Source organism: Cricetulus griseus, chromosome X (genome assembly GCF_003668045.3).
Source record: "Cricetulus griseus strain 17A/GY chromosome X, alternate assembly CriGri-PICRH-1.0, whole genome shotgun sequence".
NCBI lineage: Eukaryota > Metazoa > Chordata > Mammalia > Rodentia > Cricetidae > Cricetulus > Cricetulus griseus.
This window is the reverse complement of record NC_048604.1, coordinates 40,808,878-40,828,638: the sequence shown is the minus strand read 5'-3', so window position 1 is coordinate 40,828,638 and position 19,761 is coordinate 40,808,878. Positions and strand designations below refer to the sequence as shown.

The following is a 19,761-nucleotide window of genomic DNA, read 5'->3' as shown; positions in this document are numbered from 1 at the left end:
CTGTCACATACATGCAGAGGGCCTAGGTCAGTCCCATTCAGGCTCCCTAACTGTTGGTCTGGTATCCATGAGCTTCCATGAGCTCAGGTCAGATGTCTTTGTCTGTTCTCCTGTCTTGACATTGACCGCCCCTCTCCAGCTTATACAGTCCTTCTTCCCTTTCTTCAGCAGGACTCCTGGTGCGGGGGCCCAGTGCTTGGCTGTGGATCTCTGCATCTGCTTCCATCAGTTACTGGATAAAGGCTCTCTGATTACTATTAGGATAGTCACCAATTTGCTTACTAATGGCCAGTTCAGGCACCTTTTCCACTATTGCTAGGAGTCTTAACTGGGGTCATCCTTGTTGATTCCTGGAAGAAACCACCTTTTTAACATCATTGGATCAATGTATCGTTTTTCCTGTCTTTAATTTCAGTTTTGTTCCATATTTGTCTTTTCTAAGACAGATAAGTTAAGATTTATGTATGTGAGCACACATGAGCATGTGGGTGGGTGGGTGGTAGTGCTCTGAACATGTGTGTGCATAACTGTGGAATCCAGAGGTCAAACTCAAATGTTGTTACATAGAAATATGAGTATGGATATTTTGATTGCTTATGTATCTGTGTAAAAATGATTGTTTGGTGCCCACAGAGGCCAAAAGAAAGTGGTAAATCCTCAAGAATTGAAATTACAAATAGTTGGGAGCCGCTGCTGGGTGATGGGAATTGAACCTTGGTCCTCTGAAAAAGCAACCAGTGCTTTTAACTGATGAGCCATTTCTCCAGCCCCAAGAAGCTATTTTATACTAAGCTAAAGTGATTCGTACTAATGTAAAACAGTCTCACTTTCTCACTGCATTATTTTGCTTCGTGTGTGTGTGTGTGTGTGTGTGTGTGTGTGTGTGTGTGTGTAAGACAGTGAGAGAGAGACAGAGAGTGAGAGACAGAGAGAGAGAGAGAGAGAGAGAGAGAGAGAGAGAGAGAGAGAGAGATGCATTCTAAGAAGGTGCTGTACCACTGAGCTAAATTCTCAGCCTTCCAAATGTTGATTTTTTTCTTTTTGTCAATAGTGAAAATTGAATTCACAGCTTCATGCATAGTAGACCAATGCTCTGCAAACTAAGCTATATTCCCCAGTCCTGATTTTATTTGAAAAAGTCATTTTCAAAGGAATGTTGTTTGTGGTAATATATTTAGATTTACTATTAAATGAAATGATGGTTTCTTCATTTCTAAGTGTATAATGTAAATATCAACTTATCAGTATAACTGCATAAACAAAAGCTCTTCTAGGTATTTAATATCTTTTGGGCCAGGCATGGTGGTTCATACATTTTTTCTGAGCCTTCAGGAGACACAGGCAAATGGATCTCTTGAGTTTGAGGCCAGCCTGGTCTACATAGTGAGTTCCAGGGCAGCCAGTGATACATAGAAATACCTTGTCTAGAATAACCTCCCCCACAATAAAAGATATTTACTACTTTTTAAGAATGTTAAAATTTAAAATTTTAAGATTTAAAATTTTGAGAATAACCATTCCATTGTTTATTCTCTAAATTTTGCATTGAGTATCCAAGTTCTTTTCATTCTTTTTTGATAATGAAGCATATGTATTACAATGAACTTACAGGGTAACTCATTATCTGCAATTTAGGTTTGAGAATTTCTATATTTTATAAAGTTTTTTTTAGTTAAAAACACACTCTTGGAAAGCTGTCAGATGGCCAAGTGATGTCTAAACACAGCTAACTGAAAAGCATGTATCTTTTGAATTTATTTCAGCCTATAAATAAAGGAGCTGCATCCATCTTACTCAAGAGTACTCCATGTTCAGTGTAGATAATTCAAAGCTTTTCTGTGATTTGACTATATTGAAAAGGAAATTGCTTAATTACATCATATCAGCTATTAGGGCCTCTTAGTCTGTGCTAGTAATATATTTTGAGAATCTGCAAATAAATCTATCTGTAGTGCTTTTAATGCATTACAAATTTGGTTTTTGTAAGTTATAGGAATAATTAAACAACATTTAAAATGATTAAAATAAAGTATAAGTATTACTTTCTTGCTAAAATAATGACTAGCAAATACATACTATAAATGGAAATGGTGTATATTTCAACATATATATTATATATGTATAATACATAGAGGTTGTGATATAAATTTAGATTTTAAAATTGATATTGTGTGCTATGAAAAGAAAATGTAGAGAGAATTGGAGATGGAATGCCCTTTAATGTTAGAATACTGAAATCTGGTTTACAATTTAATCTTTAAAGATGGTGAACAGCCTTTAAACAATTTTTTGTTCTCCTTCAGACCTGGAGATTAAAATGTTTCAAAATAAATTATATGGTGTATGTGCAAATAATAAGTACTATATGGGGAATCAGAGTGGGTGGGAAATACATAGTTTCAGTGAGGTAGTTAGGGACATCACTGAGAAAGTGCCCCTTGAGCAAAATTTGGGGAGGGAAAAAAGGAAGTCACTTACATATCTAAGAGGAAGATACTACCGAAACAGAGGAGCAAGTGAGAAAACAGAGAATGTGGAACTTGTACACTTGAAGCAGAAGTGAGGACAATACAGAAAAGTGTCAGAAACAATTCTGTAATCTGCTGTGAGTGGTGCATGAGTGCACCCTCAGAACTTTTTTTGATGAGGCAGGAGTATCATGAGTTCCAGTTCAGCCCAGACTGAGTAAATAAAAAATACATGTATGTGTGCATGTTGGTGTGTATGTATGTGTGTGTGTGTGTGTGTGTGTGTGTGTGTGTGTGCCCATGCATTCACATGGACAATGAGTGCCTCTTGCTGGCTTTCAGCTCACTAATTTGGCTAGACTGGCTGGCCAGTGAGCCTTGGGAAACCTTCCTCCATCTTCCCTGTGCTGGGATTACAAATGTATGCCTGGCATTTTTACATGGGTTTTAGTGATTGAGCTGAGGTCCTTGCATTTCACTAATGGAACCATCACATCCCCAGTGCCTCAACTTTTAGTTTTTGAAAGATAAGAAAGTATATTGATTAAAGGGAAAATTGATTGGAGAAAAATATCGACAGATGAATTTAGATCCAAGATTTGCATGATGTAATGAAATTGTTTAGTAGGTAGAAGGCAAATGAAAGGAAACTCTGTTTTACTTTATGTAAGTGTTTATCTAATTCCATATGGTAACTCCTATAATATTTTTGTTGTTCTTTGTATGTAATTTATATGAGAGAACTACGTAGACAGGCTCTAATTTAAAAATTTTCAAAGCACATAGCTTGCAAGAAAAAAGTGCATTAGATATGGTCTTGCTACCATTTTTAACATTTTTTGTTTTTGTTGTTTTTTTTTTCGAGACAGGGTTTCTCTGTGTAGCTTTGGAGCCTATCCTGGCACTCGCTCTGGAGACCAGGCTGGCCTCGAACTCACAGAGATCTGCCTGCCTCTGCCTCCCGAGTGCTGGGATTAAAGGCATGCACCACCAACGCCCGGAATCCATTTTTAACATTAAAATGGATCTTTAAAACTAAGTTGACACAATAAATACAATTTTATCTTTTTATATTCTAGGCATCAAAATAATAACACTCTCTCATCTTGAGATGACCTGGAATAGCAGAAAGAATTTTCCTGCCTTGCTTGTGAGGATTCTGCATAAATCAAAATTGAGATACTATGGGAAACCTCATAAAAAGACGATTGAGCCATATCAGGTACAAGTAGTGCTTAAATAATGCATGCTAATTTAATTTATAGATAACATGAACATCTAAGTCTCTATTGGAAAAATTTATTTGTTTAAATAAACATTCCACGAGTTCAGTTTAATTTAACTGCATGCAGACTTTTTACTTCTAAGCTTTTTTCGTTTTTCCTCTCATACATTACATCCTGACCACAGTTTCCCCTTACTCCACTATTCTCAGCCACCCTCAACTTCCTCTCTCCCCCAGATCCACTCCTCCTCTGTTTCCCATCCCAAAAAAGAGCAGGCCTCCCAGAGATATCAGCTGAAACATAGCCTAGCAAGTTACAATACGACTAGGCATAAATCCACATATCAAGGCTGGATGAAGCAACCCAGTAGCAAGTAAAGGGTCCCAAGATCAGACAAAAGAGTCACAGGCCACCCCAATTCCACTGTTAGGGGTCCCACAAGAACATCCGGCTACATAACCATAACACATATGCAGAGGACCTAGCTCAGAGACATGAAGGCTCTTGATTACTGCTTCAGTCTCTGTGAGCCCCCATGAGCCCTCTTTAGTTGATTCTGTGGGGCATGTTCTCATGGTGTCCTGGACCCCTGTGGCTCCTACACCTTCTGTGGGAGTCCCCCTGGCCCTGTCTATTGTTTGGTTATGGGTCTCTGCATCTGCTCCCATCAGTTGCTGGGGGATGCTTCTCTGATGTCAAATGGGCTAGGCACTGATCTATGACTATAGCAGAAATCGTTAGGAATCATTTCATTGAAATTCTTTTAGGAACCAGAGGGTAGAAAGCCAAAATATTTTTCTGTAATTTTTCTATTAAAAATTCTTTGGTGTTTTTGGCATTTAGCTCAGTACTAGAGCACTTGCCAAGAATATGCAAAGCAATGGGTTCATTTCAGTTCCTAACCCCTCAAAATATTTCAAAGGAAAAAAAATCTTTTGAGTATGAAACAGAGGTAGTTAGCTCTTTAGATTTGGATCTATCTGGTCAATTTCACACTTTTTTCCTTTTCTTTAATCTTTTCTTCTCTGTGCTTTCTGCACTAGAATGTAAGTAGGATCTAGTCTCTAGTCGAAAAATTTTAAAGGAAAACAATTTAGTAAAAGAAAAAAGTATATCCCTGGGCCATTTCTCCCTGTCCTCTTCAGGTGAGCTTCTTGAAGATGTTTTCTCTTCTTGCCTTCCGTTTGCTTCTCAATACAATTACTTGGCCTTTTCTTTTCTTCAGCTCATAATTTACTAGGAACTTTCTAATTGTCAGTCCACTCCTATATTTTTCTACTGACTCGACTCTGTGCCATATACTGCTTTCTGTATTCATATAGAATATATCAATTTTTAAAAAACCTAATAGTCCATCGTAGTTCCTCATGTATCAAGAGCTAGTTTAGGTGTTTTATTAACTGTGGTTTGTGAAAGTTGTGTATACTTATTGAAGGGAATTAAGAGAAAATATAGAAAGATTTATTAAGAGAATAATATTATCCAAGATTTTACCACTGAGAATATCTACTGTTAAAATAGTGAGTATTATCTCCTCTCTTGGTTGTGTATGTCATACATAAAATTTTATATTTAAATCCCATATACACTTATCTATCATGCATTCACAATATGTATATGTGTTATAATGCAAGTAATTATATATCATATAGTTTCATATTCACATAAATTGGTTTCTAGTCTCAGCTGTATCAGGCTTTTATGGCATTAATTGTCTTCTTAAAGCCTCAGTTTTCTAATCAACAAAATGGAGGTTCTGAATATAAATATCTCACAAAGCTGATATGAAGATACAATTTCTTAATACGGGTAAATGATTTAACTGTTTTAGGCACATACCAAGTCCTCCATTTTAGCTGTTATTAGGGATAGTGTCTGATTCAGCTCTTCAGCCTAACATAATATCTGAAGGATAATAGAGACTTGATGAATGTTTATTGATTGAAGGAATGAATTGCTAAAGTTTATTGTCATTGTTAAGAAATGAGATCTTAGAATGTATCATTTGAAAATAAATTACAATTTGAGCTAGAGAAAACTTTGGATGCTGTTCTTTAGATGTAACCAATGTCGTCCATCTTCATTTTTTAAATGAAGAACATACTTTATGTTGCAAAATATTTATTCAACCATAGCCAGATTAAATAATAATGATGTTTGCATCAGTATTGACTTCTGTCAAATAGTATAACAGAAATAATTCTCATGCCATTTATAATGAATTCTAAGATACCAGTATAAGTAAATTAATGTCATCAGAGCATTGATGGGATTATGTCTACTGAATGCCTATTTAAATTGCTATAGGATAATTAAATAAATACCAAGGTCCTTCAGCTATGGAAATGATGAAGAAGGCTATAAATGTCTTCACAATTTGAGACATATCTAATTCTCTTGATAACTGTATTGTGTGGTTACTCTGTGTATGGTAATGGGTTAAGCATTATGGGAAAAGTAAACATAACTAAGATTTTCTCTCTGCATTTGAAGTTTATCATCACACAGTAAGTCAGTACTAAATGGCTGACTTCCAGTATCTTTAGCCATTTCTCTTCACTTGGCAATCTTAGCAGAATTAACAGCAGAGTCATTATGAGTAAAAATAAATCTTAAGTGTTATTTTTCTGTCAGTATAAATTTTCACAGATACTACCTTGTGTGTCACCCATATAGATAAAAATAGTAAATGTGTATATGCTTTCACTCTTTTTCTAGACCTATTTGGAAGTTGCTGACAGTTCAGGCATGGTGTCAGTGATTATGTGGAATGATTTGTGTCCAGAGTGGTATAAAAGTTTGAGAGTGGGCTTGATTCTTCTGCTTCAAAATTATTCTGTGAAGAGGAGCCACCCATTCAGAAGACAGCCAGACCCTGTGGATCCACACATGAAAATAATTTCTACAATGGGTTAAGTATTGAATTTATTCTTCTATCATAGCTATCTTGCTTTTACAAATTTGGAGAGTGTCATATCAGGCAAAAGTGTGTAAAAATTACTAAAGCTGTTAAAAACTGACAAACTTAAGTTCCTTTACAAAATTCAAGCACTCCCTAAATTAATAAACAGATTAATTTATTAGTGCATTTATTAAGAAAGATTATCTGAGACATTTATTGTTAACCAAAGAATGAGCTCCTTTTAGGATATACTTAAATTTGGTTTTGTTCATTTTTGGTGTGTAATAAGTTAATCATTTCAGTACATTTTATAGTTACTGTTAAGTACTATACTGAAAGGATTTTTATTAAGTAAAAATATTTTTATTATTGTGTGAGCCTTTGGGCTGTGTGTGTGTGTGTGTGTGTGTGTGTGTGTGTGTGTGTGTTGTTATAGAAATTAGAGGACAACTTTGGGAGTCTTTTCTTTCTGTCCACCTTGTGATCTGAGGATCAAACTCAAATCATTAAGTTTATACAGAAAGCGCTTTTAACACACTGGAACACATTGAGCTATCTTGTAAACCCTTGCTAACTTTATCATTTAATGCCTTTATTTTAATATAATGGATAAATGTATAAATCTAGAAAGTATGAAGGACACTGTGAAATGATATAGAGGGTATAAAGTATTACAAAATGTAGCAATATATAAATGTAACTACATAGTCTTTATCTTTATAGGTACAGATGCATATGTAAGATGAATGAACATTTCAAGCAAATACCAAACACTGAGGCAGTATTTATCTCAGGAAAGCATGAAAAATACAAATAGATTTGAATAAAGTTTATAATCTTTAAATTAGATTTTTGTAACTGTATTACTTGAAACAAAACTGAAGGAAAGAGAAAAGAACATGTAGTTTCTGCACATGTGAAGATAAAACGTTTCATTTTCACTTTTCACTTTCATTTGGGAGACAGTAACAACCATCATATATCAATGCCTGGCTTTTTGTCCTTAACCATTCATTAATAGTTAATATGTATTTCTGAAGATCAAGAATATTCTAGCCATCTGTGCTACTGCAACCTTGTAAGGCAGGAGGACCACATGTTCAAGACCAGTCTTGTTCTGTGGCAAGCCCTTGTTTCAAAAAAATAAATACAAAAAAACATTTCATTGCACAGCCACAGTACAATTATAAAAATTAGGAAACAAATTCAACACATTATTATTAATGTAACCTTTCATTAATATTCAAATGTTGTCAATTGCTATAATCTTGAACGGACTTTTGTTATTGTTTAAAACAAGGACTAACTGAAACTCAAGTCCTCATGGAAATTACTGTGTAGGCCATACTGACATGAAACTTATACCAATCCAACTGCTTCAGCTTCCCAAGTGCTGGGATTACATGTGTGTGCCATGGATCTCAGCACAGATATTTTTCTAATTAGTATTGTAATCAAAATTTTGATACTCAGTTTTCCAAAATGTTTTAGAGGCATTCATTAAGTAAATTTTATAATTATTATTGGAGATCATTGGTATTTATAGAGATTAAGTTTTTTTCAGAATTTTGCATAACCTCAGTCAAATTTTAAGTATTATTGATGGCTTATAATAATTTTTCTGAACTTGTGTTTCTGTGTCTCAATTTCCCAACTAATTCATTAAGCTTATTCAAAGAAAGGTAGCATATATTAATTGCTTCCTAAAATGTGAGTCTATTTGGGACAACCCCATGATTTTTTCTTAAAATCTTAACCATTTTGCAAACACTGTATAACTCTTGCTAGGAAGAAATTATTACCAAAATAGTTTGTGTACTTAGTCCTTTATATCACTAAATAGTTACCATAGAAAAGATGAGAAATACATTTTTAGATACATTTGGGATTACTTGTGGAAATACAACAAAAGTTTGCCAGAATAAGTCATTATTAATTGACAGCATATAGTATTACAACTAGGAAATTATAATTATATTTCATAAGCTGACATATCCAAGTGACAAATTGCTTTAAGAATGGGGCATTCTTAGTCAATAGCAGACATAGTAAATTTATTTATTACAATAATAAATTACCAAAATTCTCTTGATACCTAGCCCAGAGTTCCTTGTATAGACTACAGTTTTTATAGTTATTTTTACATTAAAGTATCTTTGAGAATTTCATACTTGACTACTGTACATCTCTCTCTCTCTTTTTCCTCCAACTCCTCCTGTGTCTTCTTTCTCAACTGCATGACCCTTATCCAAAATTATTGTTTATATACACATATGTATAATGTAATAATTATCTATATAATTATCTATATAATATAATATATAATTATCTATAATAATAATATTATAGAAAGTGTGTCTGTTTCCATTTACTGTTGCTTGTATGTATATGTGTTTAGGGGTGACTAGTTGACTAGCATGGAAAAGGAAGTCCCAGAAGGGTGTGCCTGGAATGATTCCATTCCAATGATGTTCAAAACTGAAACCAAATTTCATTTGGGCAAGACCACATATATGATAAAATATTTAACATTAAGAAAACATTACTACACCAAGCAAAAGATATGGTTGAACTTTGTTGGGGAGGGAAATCAATATTATAAGCAGGTGGCAGGTCACTAGTACTGGGTTAATAGTGAGGACAAAAGCGTTTAGTCTAAACTGGACATGGTAGCTCATGCCTTTAATCGCAGCACTTGAGAGGCAGTAGCAGAAGGATCTCTGAGTTTGAGGCCAGACTGGTTTACACAGCAAGTTACAGAGAAGTCAGAAATACATAGTGAAACCCTGTCTCAAACAAAATTTAAAAGTGTTCAGTTGATGATTTTGCTTTGTAATGCATATGTATATTCTTTAATACGGAAAATAATATATTAAAGTAATATATTTGATTTTTCAGAAATCTGCCTGAATCTTCGAGATCCTCCAAATAACATAGTTATCATTCCAGAAAAGCAACTGAAACCAGATTGGAAATTACCAAAACTAACTAATCGATTTATTACAAGGTAAAATAGTTCCTCGTAAAAATCTCTTAAATATTATTCTTTACATGTCAGTAACCAGAATGTAATGAATTATATCTTATTCAAATCTACCCTAAAGTAAGCTATATCAATTGTTCAGATAGGTATTCTCATAGTTATTACTGAAGGATGTTTGCCACTGTTTAAAGATATAACACGTATTTAACAATTATATTTTTCAGATCAGAGCTAGAGGAAATGCCAGAAAAAGCCACCTGTGATATAATTGGTGTGTTAGCCTTTGTGGGAAGGGTGCAACGGTCAAAAAAGAAAGGTGAACTTTTAAATTTGAAAGTGTCAGTGAGTGTTTCAATGTGAAGAGTCTTGTGTTCATATGCATACAATGACCTTCATTTATTTTACTGTTCTATCCACACAGATCATGGTGAAGATTTTTGGTCATATCGCTGGATTCACATTGCTGATGGGACTTCAGAGCAACCATTTATAGTGCAGCTGTTTTCTACATCTCAGCCAGAAGTCTTTGAAAATATTTGTCCATGTACTCAATCTTTTTATCTTTTTATTGTTAGAAATAGCAGTAAGGACTTTAAAATAGTAAAATGGTGACTGGAGTGATGGCTCAGTGGTTAGGAGCACTTGCTGCTCTTGAGAGGACCTCAGCACACCCATAGTGGCTCCCAGTCACCTATAGCTCCAATTCTAGGATACTTGATGCTGTTCTGATTCCTGTGGGCACTAAGCATGCACATAGTGCACATAAATACGTACAGCAAAATACTCATATACCTGAAAGAATATATATATATATATATATATATATATATATATAGAGAGAGAGAGAGAGAGAGAGAGAGAGAGAGATAGATAGTGGTTAAAGGAGAGTGAGCTGATGTAGAGAAGTAGCATGACAATGAGATAGAAACAAAAATGATCTAAAACATTTCAAACCTTTCCCACGATGATGTATTTCATAGTCTATATTAATCACCTGTCTATTCAGGAGTTATCTTAGGATTAAAAGTGCACTACTCCCTTCTTCCTGTCATAGCACCCACTGGTCCTCTTACTTTTCCCAAATTGTGACCTTCCTACTATCTAATCTTTTTTAAAATATGGGTTCTGCCAGTGACAGAAAAACCTGATTCATGCCTTTCTTCACCTGGCTGATTTAGCTTAACATCGTGAACTCTAATTCATCCACTTTTCTGAAAATAATATTTCATTTTTGTGACTGACTAAATTATATATACTATGTATAGTGAGATATTATATATAGCCATATAATATATGTATAATTTCTTCCACTTAACCCATTAATAGGTGCCTAGGCTAATTCTATCTATTGTGGCTGTCGTGGATGCTGCAGTAGTAAGCATGGATATTCAAGCATCTCTTGTATGTTGCCTTTGTTTCCTTCAAATGGAAACCCTGTAGTTTTATGATTGAGCCATACATAGCTGTTTCAGAATTTTGAGGAACCTTTATACTGACTTCCATAGTTTCTGGAATAATTGCATTCTGGCCAGGAGTGTTTACAATTTGCTTTTGCTCCATACCCTTGCCAGCATTTGATAGTTTTTGGTTTCTTGATTGTAACCACTCTGGGCTGAGATGGAATCTCAATGTAGTTTTTTTAATGGCATCTTCCTGATGACTAAGAATGCTCAATACTTTCGTGTACATTTATTAACCATTTGTAAGTTTTTTTCTTTTTAAAAATAGTCTTGTGTATACCAATTTCTGTAGTGTAGGAGATCAAAGACAGGGCTTCCTGAATACTGGAAAAGCACTCTACCAATTGAGTTGCATCCCAAGTCCCCATGTGTACTTCTTCTGAGAAGTGTATTTTCTATTCATTTACCCTTTTATTGATCAGATAGTTTGTTCTTTCTGATATGTAGTTTTTTTAGTTCTTCATATATTCTAGATACTAATTATCTGTCAGAAAAATAGCTGGCAAAGATTTTCTTTGATTTTTAAACTGTATCTTTATTCTTATGTTTTCTTAGCTGTGCAGAAGCTTTTAAACTGGATTCAATCCAGTTTGCCAATTCTGGCTATTATTTGTGAAGCTCTTGGGCTCCCGTTCAGAAGTAATTGCATGTACCTACATCTTAGTGTTTCTTTACTAGTCAGAGTTTCAGGACTTACATTAAGGGCTTTGATCCATTCTGATTGATTTTAAAAGAGTGTTGAATGACTCAGACAGGCCCTATTGTCTGTTTTTTTCTTTTCCTCATTCCATCGTGATTGCTGTCACATTTTATAACCCCAGTTTGCATGGTGGTCTAAATCATTCAGGTCCAGCAAATCACCTCATACCATGGAGCTCAGTGAGCCACTAAAGCCTTTTACTTCCCTATGTTCCCTGATGGAGTAACTTTCTTCTGAACCTACTTTTGAATGATTACATGAATTTACATTTGTTTATTTATTTTCTAGTTTATGAAATCAAAATTATTTGAGCATATAGTGAGTTGAAGTACACAATAAGTTTAGGTTAATGAAATTTATCTCCAGTTTTTTGGGGGTTTTCTTTATTTATTCCATTCTACTTTCATGTCCTGAACAATTTTCTTTGTTTCATTTCACTGTTTGAGTTTTCATAGAATTCATTAATAGATTTATCCATAGCCTCTTTAAGGTCCTTGAGCATATTTATAATAGCTATTTTGAAGTTCATATCTTGTGTTTCAGCTATATTGCCTCTCTCAGGGCCTACCTTAGGGTTGTTGAGCTCTAGTGGAGACATAGTGTCCTGGTTGTTATTGATTGTGTTTTTACACTGGTGTCTAGGCATCTGGATTTGGGATGATTATAATTTTCGATGCTGATGTGGTCTTGTGTTTGTTGGGTGGAGGTCTTGATCCTTTGTTTCTGTTGCCTTCTTTGGTTCTTCTGAATGTGTGGTTGCTGTGGGTTGCCTGGTAGGTAATGCTTCTGAGATCCTGCCAGGTATAGCCACTGCAGGTTCTGGTAGAATGTGTTTCTAGGTATTGGGAGCTTATACTTAGGGATGAAGATAGGGTAGTAGGGGAGCTGAGGGTGTCCACAGGAGGGAGGAAAGCTGGGTGAGCTGCCAGGATCTTCTGTAGACACCTGGGAATGATATAGATAGGAGAAGCCACACAGGTAGTGTTCTGCACAGCTGGGGGTAAGTCTTGGGGATTTGGAGGGGAGAAGGGAGAATGAATGTTGCTTACTTGATTCCCTGGCTTGTGTGGATTGCAGGTACACAGGGACAGAATAACATCATAGGTAATTTAAAAATTATAGGTTTTATAGTAGTTAAGGTCTGAAGACATTATAAGCTCATTATAATCCCATTTGTAACCTATCAGAAACTGAGTAAGTCAGATAAATCCCGTAATTGAGTCTTGATGTTTAATTAAGGTAACTATCTGAGATATAAATCATCCATATAAGCAAATACAAGTTAATATTCCATATCCCTCTGTGGTGGAAGGATTCCAAGTAACCCAGGTGAGAATAAATCAATGGAAGTATCACAAAGACACTAAGTTTTCTTTCCCAGGAGAAAATAACTACTCCCACAGATGTTCCCAGCTAGCATGATTCTTACACAACAAGCTACTTGCTTATTTACATGCAGCCCTTGTACTTTCTAATGGAAAGACCCCTGGTTAAAAAAAAAGACAAAAAACAAAAACGAACATACTAGGAAGTGTCAGATCCCCATTTGATCAAAGGACAGGCAGCAAAAGAATACCTGGTAACTTAATAGAAATGCAGCATCTCAGGTGGACTCCACACTAGTACATTTACCTAGTAAATCTGAATTGGCATCTTAAGAAATGTTCTCTCTTGTTAAGGCTTACTGGGAATTTCCAGTAGATCCTCCTCTTTGAATGCAAGTACAATTTCACACGTGTTTTTCATTTTCTACAGTGACATATTTTGTTTGTACCCAGTTGAAAGTTGTTAGGAATTACAATCAAGTACCTAATCTGCTTTACCTCACCACTACAAATGAGAGCCGAGTGTTTATAATTTCTGGTGAGTAACTTTATATCATCTTTATTGGAGATGTAATATACAGTCTTTTCACTTGAACCATTTAGAATATATTAACTTATACTATAAAACATTCAATTTCAAGGTAACTTTATTTTGACATCATTATGACTGTAGAATATTTTAATAAACAGTATTTGACTTATGAAATAGACTACTTCTATATTACTGCTTGTAGGAAATGGTTTCATGTTGCATTAGAAAATTGCATTTATGTCATTTGATTGACTTTGATTACTACTATATATAGAAAAATTGCTTGCTACATTGGAGACTGTTAGGCTCAGTAGCACAATGTAGGGTCAACATGATTTTCACACTTGGTCTTAGCCAAAAGACTAAGGAAGTGTTCAGTTGACATTATTTTTACACTGTACCAAATCAAAGTGTGGGTCAAAATTTGGCCCCCAAATCTCACATTTAATTTATATGACTACGTCTCATTTGTCTACAAATAAGTTTATCCCTCTATATATGTGGTTTACACATCCTTTTAAACTCAGACGACATCATATCACAAGTATTTGGGGGAATATATATTATAAACTTCATTCTTGTCATTATTCCTTGAGCAATATAACAATACTTTGTGTGCTTTTGTAGTGTTCTAGGTATTAGAAGTAGTCTAGAGCTTATGAAAATTATCCAGGAGGATGTGTATTGGTTATATCCATATATAATGACGTATTATATAAGAAACTTGAACATCTATAGATTTTTTATATATATAAAAGGGTCAGGGGAAGAATTAGTCACTCATAAATACTGAGGAACAGCAGCATATTATTTTCCCCTTAAAACCAATAAGATCAGAATTTCCAAATGAAAGAATAGTATAGAATGAGATATTTACCAGAATGCTACCATGCTGATAATTAAGAAATTTGTTGAGCTTCATGAAATGTATAGCACATGTCTTTATCAATATTTTGTAAATATTAACAATGCCTTATATAAATGTGCCACTTTTAAGTCTGCCTTAACAACATGAATTTAAACTCCAACCTATGTCCATGTGTATTTTAGTTCTTAGATTACACCATACTATCAAGTTATTAAGTTTTCAAAATACAGCTTTTCAGAGGATGCCAACCATTTAGAATAGAATTTTGGAGTTTTCCCCCTGTGATCCTTATTATCATATAGACAGTTTTAGTTTAAATCCAGTTGATCTCTGATATGTCTTACTTTCTTAGGATGTATTTACTGTCATTGGATAAATATATGCTACATAGTAGATAAGTAAAATTGCTATATACTACATAGTAAAACTGTTTTTATTTAAAATGAGTCTGTTTTACAATGCTATTTTTGTCACAAAAAGTCCAACCAATGTATATCAGTGACCTTTGTGTTTCTCTTTTTATTGTTTACTTTATTTGCATTTCTTCCTTCTTTCAAGAAGGTCATAGAAGCCAGCCGTATACATATGATTCAAAGGTAAAAAATTTTATTCAGTGGATTAAAACAAAGACTGATTCGGGAGTGAAGAACGCTGTTATTGGTGGATATTACCCCTATCCACCAGTGCCAGAGACATTTCCCAAGTATAGTCGCTTTATTAAAGGTAATGCTATAATTCCCAGTTCCTCTATTTAATGCTACTGTTAGTCATATACATTCCCTTCTCTTACAAGAGTGAGCCTATGTTTATCAAACATTAGTGAAAATAATTTTGTCCAAATGTAGATACAAAATATATGTTACGTCTGCTAAAGGTTAATGTATTTTTATCTTATTAAACTAAAGAACAAAGAATTTAGAAAATGAAAGACTAACATGGGGATAGTATCTTGATTTATGTCATTAAGATCAGCTATAACATTGAAAAGTTCAATTATTAAATTACATATGAAGAACAGTGTTATCCAAATGAGGTGGTACACAATCTGATATCCAGATATTGACAGCTATGTGATGTTTTTCTTGTATATAACGTGGTTGTTGATATAAATAAAAAGTGATGCTAGAGTAAATGGGGTGCTGAATTTTGAATTGAATTAGTGGTGAGAGGATTAACATTAATTTCCTTTTAAGTAGAATGAATATAGGGCAGTTAAAAAGTTTAAAGTATATGTTCATTTTTATAGCTGGAGATAATTTCATGTTTGGGAGAAAATAAACATAGAAAAACTGAACTATCACCTATATGTTGCTATCCTCTTGAGAGACATATGTTAGCAGTATGTTGTATATGATTGAAATAATGAAAATGAGTTTTTCTTGGCAGTGACTAACCAATAATTTATAGTTTGAGATATGATCTATAAATTATAATCAATACACAAAATTTCTGTTACAAATAAAGACCAGATTAGAAACCTATATCACAACTGGACTGATACATGTATTTTGCATATTTTTATGAAAAATACTTAAGAGGATACCAAATATAAGCACAAAGACTCACAAAATTAAATTAATGTGGCAGGTTCACATTGTAAAGCTATGTTGAAAATCTAATTTTTCTGTTAATCATATCTTCTCTTTCAAACTTAAAATTTCTTGGGACTTGTTTTTTGCAGCTGACTCGCTCTTGACAGCTATAAGTGAAGTGAGGAAGGTGATTGAAGACTTGCAGTATAGGGAACAAAAGCGCATTGCAGTTCAGGGGATAATTACTGCTATAAAGTACATCCCTCCTAACCATTCAGCTGAAAGTGCCCCAGCATCAGAAACATTGCGGGTATGGTGGCAGAGGACTCCTAGTACATCTCTGACAGCATAATGATCATAATGACCTTGTACCTTATGAATTAACTCTTAGTCATAATCTGAGAGAAAAAATACTTTAGTTTTTGTTCCTATTTTGCTTCTCTTTTCTGTAATTTTGGGGTGAGGGACAAGCCTCTTCATTTCTTAAGGCATCAGATCCTATCCTTGTTTTCTAGATAGTTCAAGTCTATTGTGTATGTGTTTTGTGGCTAGGTAGAATATATGAGTAATTGTGTTAACTTCTTTTAGGCTAGAGTAACAGGAACACTTCCATGAGTAATATTTCAATTCTGTATCTGTAATGGTAGCTTTACCCATATTCTGTAAGACATAGCAATAACTCTCATAAGAGAAATGGTCTACTCGAAGAGACTGATACTGGAATGTTCATATCATTAAGAGTTCGTTTTCCCTGTTAGTTTGCCTTTTTAAACACTGTGTCTAGGAGTATTACTGTGGAGATAATCATTTAATCCATCTGGTCAATTATAGTAGAATAAGCAGACATTTATCTTCCTTAAAATGAATACTAAGTAGATTAAATATAACCATCTTTGTATCAGTAATATGACTACACCATCCTGCTTAACTCTTCAAAGTATGCAAGTTAATATAGGTTTTCAGAAGAGAAATCATTTTGTGAGTTTGTTTTAAAACATTTTGTCTAACTATTGGTTTTAGAGTGATAGCCAGCCTTCAACCTCTCAAGCATCTAAAAGAGTTCATCATCATGAAAGAGGTAGTAAAAGATCTCAAGATGACAGGCCACTGGGTTCTTCGTATTTTCAATTTGCACCTTTCATTTTGAATCTCTGCGCAAAAAGAAAAATTATTCAAGACCCATGTGCTAATCTGTAAGTCATTGCATTATGGACATATATAATTTCATTTTTACCTGGAGTTCTCCACTATGCCTGTCTAATTTTCCATCTTTAAAAAGTTAGATTTACTTAATTTTCTATGTATGAGTGTTTTAGCTCCATGAATGTATGTATGTATGCATGCATGTCACTTGCTTACCTAGTGCCCATGGAGGCTAGATCCTCTGGAACTGGAGTTACAGATAATTGTGAGGTACCACATGGGAGTTAAGAACCAAACCCAGATCTTCTGCAAGAACAAATGCTCTAAATCACTGAGCCACCTCTCCAGCCCCCAAATTTCCCATCTTTATAAGGACACCATTTATACTGGATTGGGCAAACACTCTATTCGAGTACAAATGCATTTTTTCTTTAGATAATGTCTCATTATGTAGGCCAGGCTGGCCTGTGACCTCTTGCTTTGCTTACCCTCCTATGTGCTGGAATTAGAGACATGAACTACTGTGCAAGGCTATGAACTCACCTTAACCAATCACATCTGTAATTACTCTATTTCCAATTTAGGACTTGTTCTGATGTACTCAGAACTTCCATATGAATAGAGCAGATTCCCAGTTCATAACTCACATTTGTCTGCTGCCCATCTCTAAATCCATGTACTTCGCACATGAAAACATTCACTCTATCACAATAATTCTTAAAAGTCTTAACCTATACTGTCCTCAACTCTAGTCCCCAATCTCAATGTAAAGAAAATCCAAGTGAGGCTTCCTGGTGAAAATTTTTCAACTATTAACTGCTAAAAAGAGCCCTGTTATACATCCATAGTGGTGGGCAGGACTAGCATAAACATTCTCATTCTTTAAAAAAAGAGAAACTAGAATGAAAATGGGAGTATATAAATTCCACTTGATTTTCAAGGTATTCAGATGTATTGTCTGAATCAATGCCATGTCTTCCAGGCCTACTAAGGTAGCTTCATTCACTCAACCCTGGGTGGTTGCCCCACACTCTGGGGCCAGCGAGATGACCACCCCCTTTATCAGGGTCATTCTTGCCTTTCCTTATTTTTACACAACTCTACTTATCTATTTTATTGTTTTAAGTGCTAATCATAATACAAAGTAATGGATTTCATTATGGTATTTTTATGTATACCTCATAGCCATCTACTGCCTCTGGCTCTTACAACTCTTTCCATCCTTCTTCTGCAATGATCCCTGAGCCTTGGAAGAGGTGTGTTATGTATGTTCCACTTAAGGTTGGATATTCTGTAGTCTCTTATTTTCTGCAATGTGACCAGTTATGCACCTCTGTGTTAGTGATAATCTACTTCAAATAGAAGATTCTCAGATGAGGGTCTATCTATGGGTATATTGACACTTCATTCAAAGGCAGTTTAATTCCATACCCATTTAGCAGTATAATAGAAGTTGGTTCTCCCCTAGGGCCTATACCAGTCTGTCAATATGTTCATAACCTGATGAGTATCATATTGTGGAACACAGTTTAAATCTATAAGACAGTGTTTGGAAGCTGGGCATGGTGGTTCACATGTATAATGCTAGCAGTTTTGGGGTGGCAGATGGATTTCTGTGAGTTAAAGTCTAACTTAGTCTACATCACAAGTTCCAGGCCATCCAAAGCCTGTTTCAAAATACCAATAACAATAACAAAAAGAAATGGGTTGGTTATTCCCATGATTTTCATGCCACTATTATACCAGTGGGCATGCCTTACCTGGCTTCCTCTCCCTTCCTCCATTCTTGCGACCCTCTCCTACTGGTTCCTAACTTGCCCCCAATAACCCCTCTTCTGCTTTCATATCACATATATTCTTTCATTTCTTTTGTTATTTGCCTCTTCTTTAAAATCTTTCCCCCTTCTCACTAACACTTTAACACTTTCATAGTTTCATAACCTGTAAAACACACACACACACACACACACACACACACACACACACACGCACGCACGCACGCACGCACGCACACACGCACTAACATCTTGGAACTGTATGTAAAAGAGAAAATGTATTTGTCTTCCTGAGTCTAGCCTTTGTCACTTAATGTAATACTTTGTAGTTCCATCCAGTTTTCTACCAATCTCATTATTGCAGGCTTTTTACTTCCATATTTTATTTAAATTAGAAATAAGATTGTTTTACATGTCAATCCCAGTTCCCTCTCCCTCCCCTTCTCCCCTCCAGCCCTCCCCCCTGCCACCCTCCCCCCCACTAACACCCTACCTATTTCATACCCTTTCTGCTCCCTAGGGGGAGTGAGGCCATCCATGGGGGAATCCTCAGAGTCTGTCATATCGTTTGGGATAGGGCCTTGGCTCTCCCCTGTGTGTCTAGGCTGAGAGAGTATCCCTCTATGTGGAATGGGCTCCCAAAAGGCATTCCTATGTTAGGTATAAGTACTGATCTACTACCAGAGGCCCCATAGGCTTCCGAGGCCTCCTCACTGACACCCACGTTCATGGGGTCTGAATCAGTCCTGTGCTGGTTTCCCAGCTATCAGTCTGTGGTCCATGAGTTCCCCCTTATTCAGGTCATCTGTTTCTGTGGGTTTCTCCAGCCTGGTCTCGACCCCTTTGC

At 35.2% G+C, this 19,761-nt stretch overlaps 1 protein-coding gene across 6 annotated transcripts in view; it reads left to right on the top strand.

The window, feature by feature from the left end:
- Positions 1-19,761, top strand: part of Radx (RPA1 related single stranded DNA binding protein, X-linked) — a 147,154-nt gene that overhangs the window by 92,873 nt on the left and 34,520 nt on the right. For 5 of the 6 annotated variants that reach the window (XM_035450219.1, XM_035450218.1, XM_035450217.1 and 2 more), the window contains 9 exons: positions 3,548-3,690; positions 6,413-6,605; positions 9,495-9,603; positions 9,804-9,895; positions 10,001-10,123; positions 13,495-13,602; positions 15,026-15,187; positions 16,146-16,306; positions 17,017-17,189. In XM_035450219.1, the coding sequence (XP_035306110.1) occupies positions 3,548-3,690; positions 6,413-6,605; positions 9,495-9,603; positions 9,804-9,895; positions 10,001-10,123; positions 13,495-13,602; positions 15,026-15,187; positions 16,146-16,306; positions 17,017-17,189 (1,264 nt within the window). The remainder of the gene's footprint in view (positions 1-3,547; positions 3,691-6,412; positions 6,606-9,494; positions 9,604-9,803; positions 9,896-10,000; positions 10,124-13,494; positions 13,603-15,025; positions 15,188-16,145; positions 16,307-17,016; positions 17,190-19,761) is intronic. The other variant, XM_027433676.2, reaches the window with a different exon arrangement.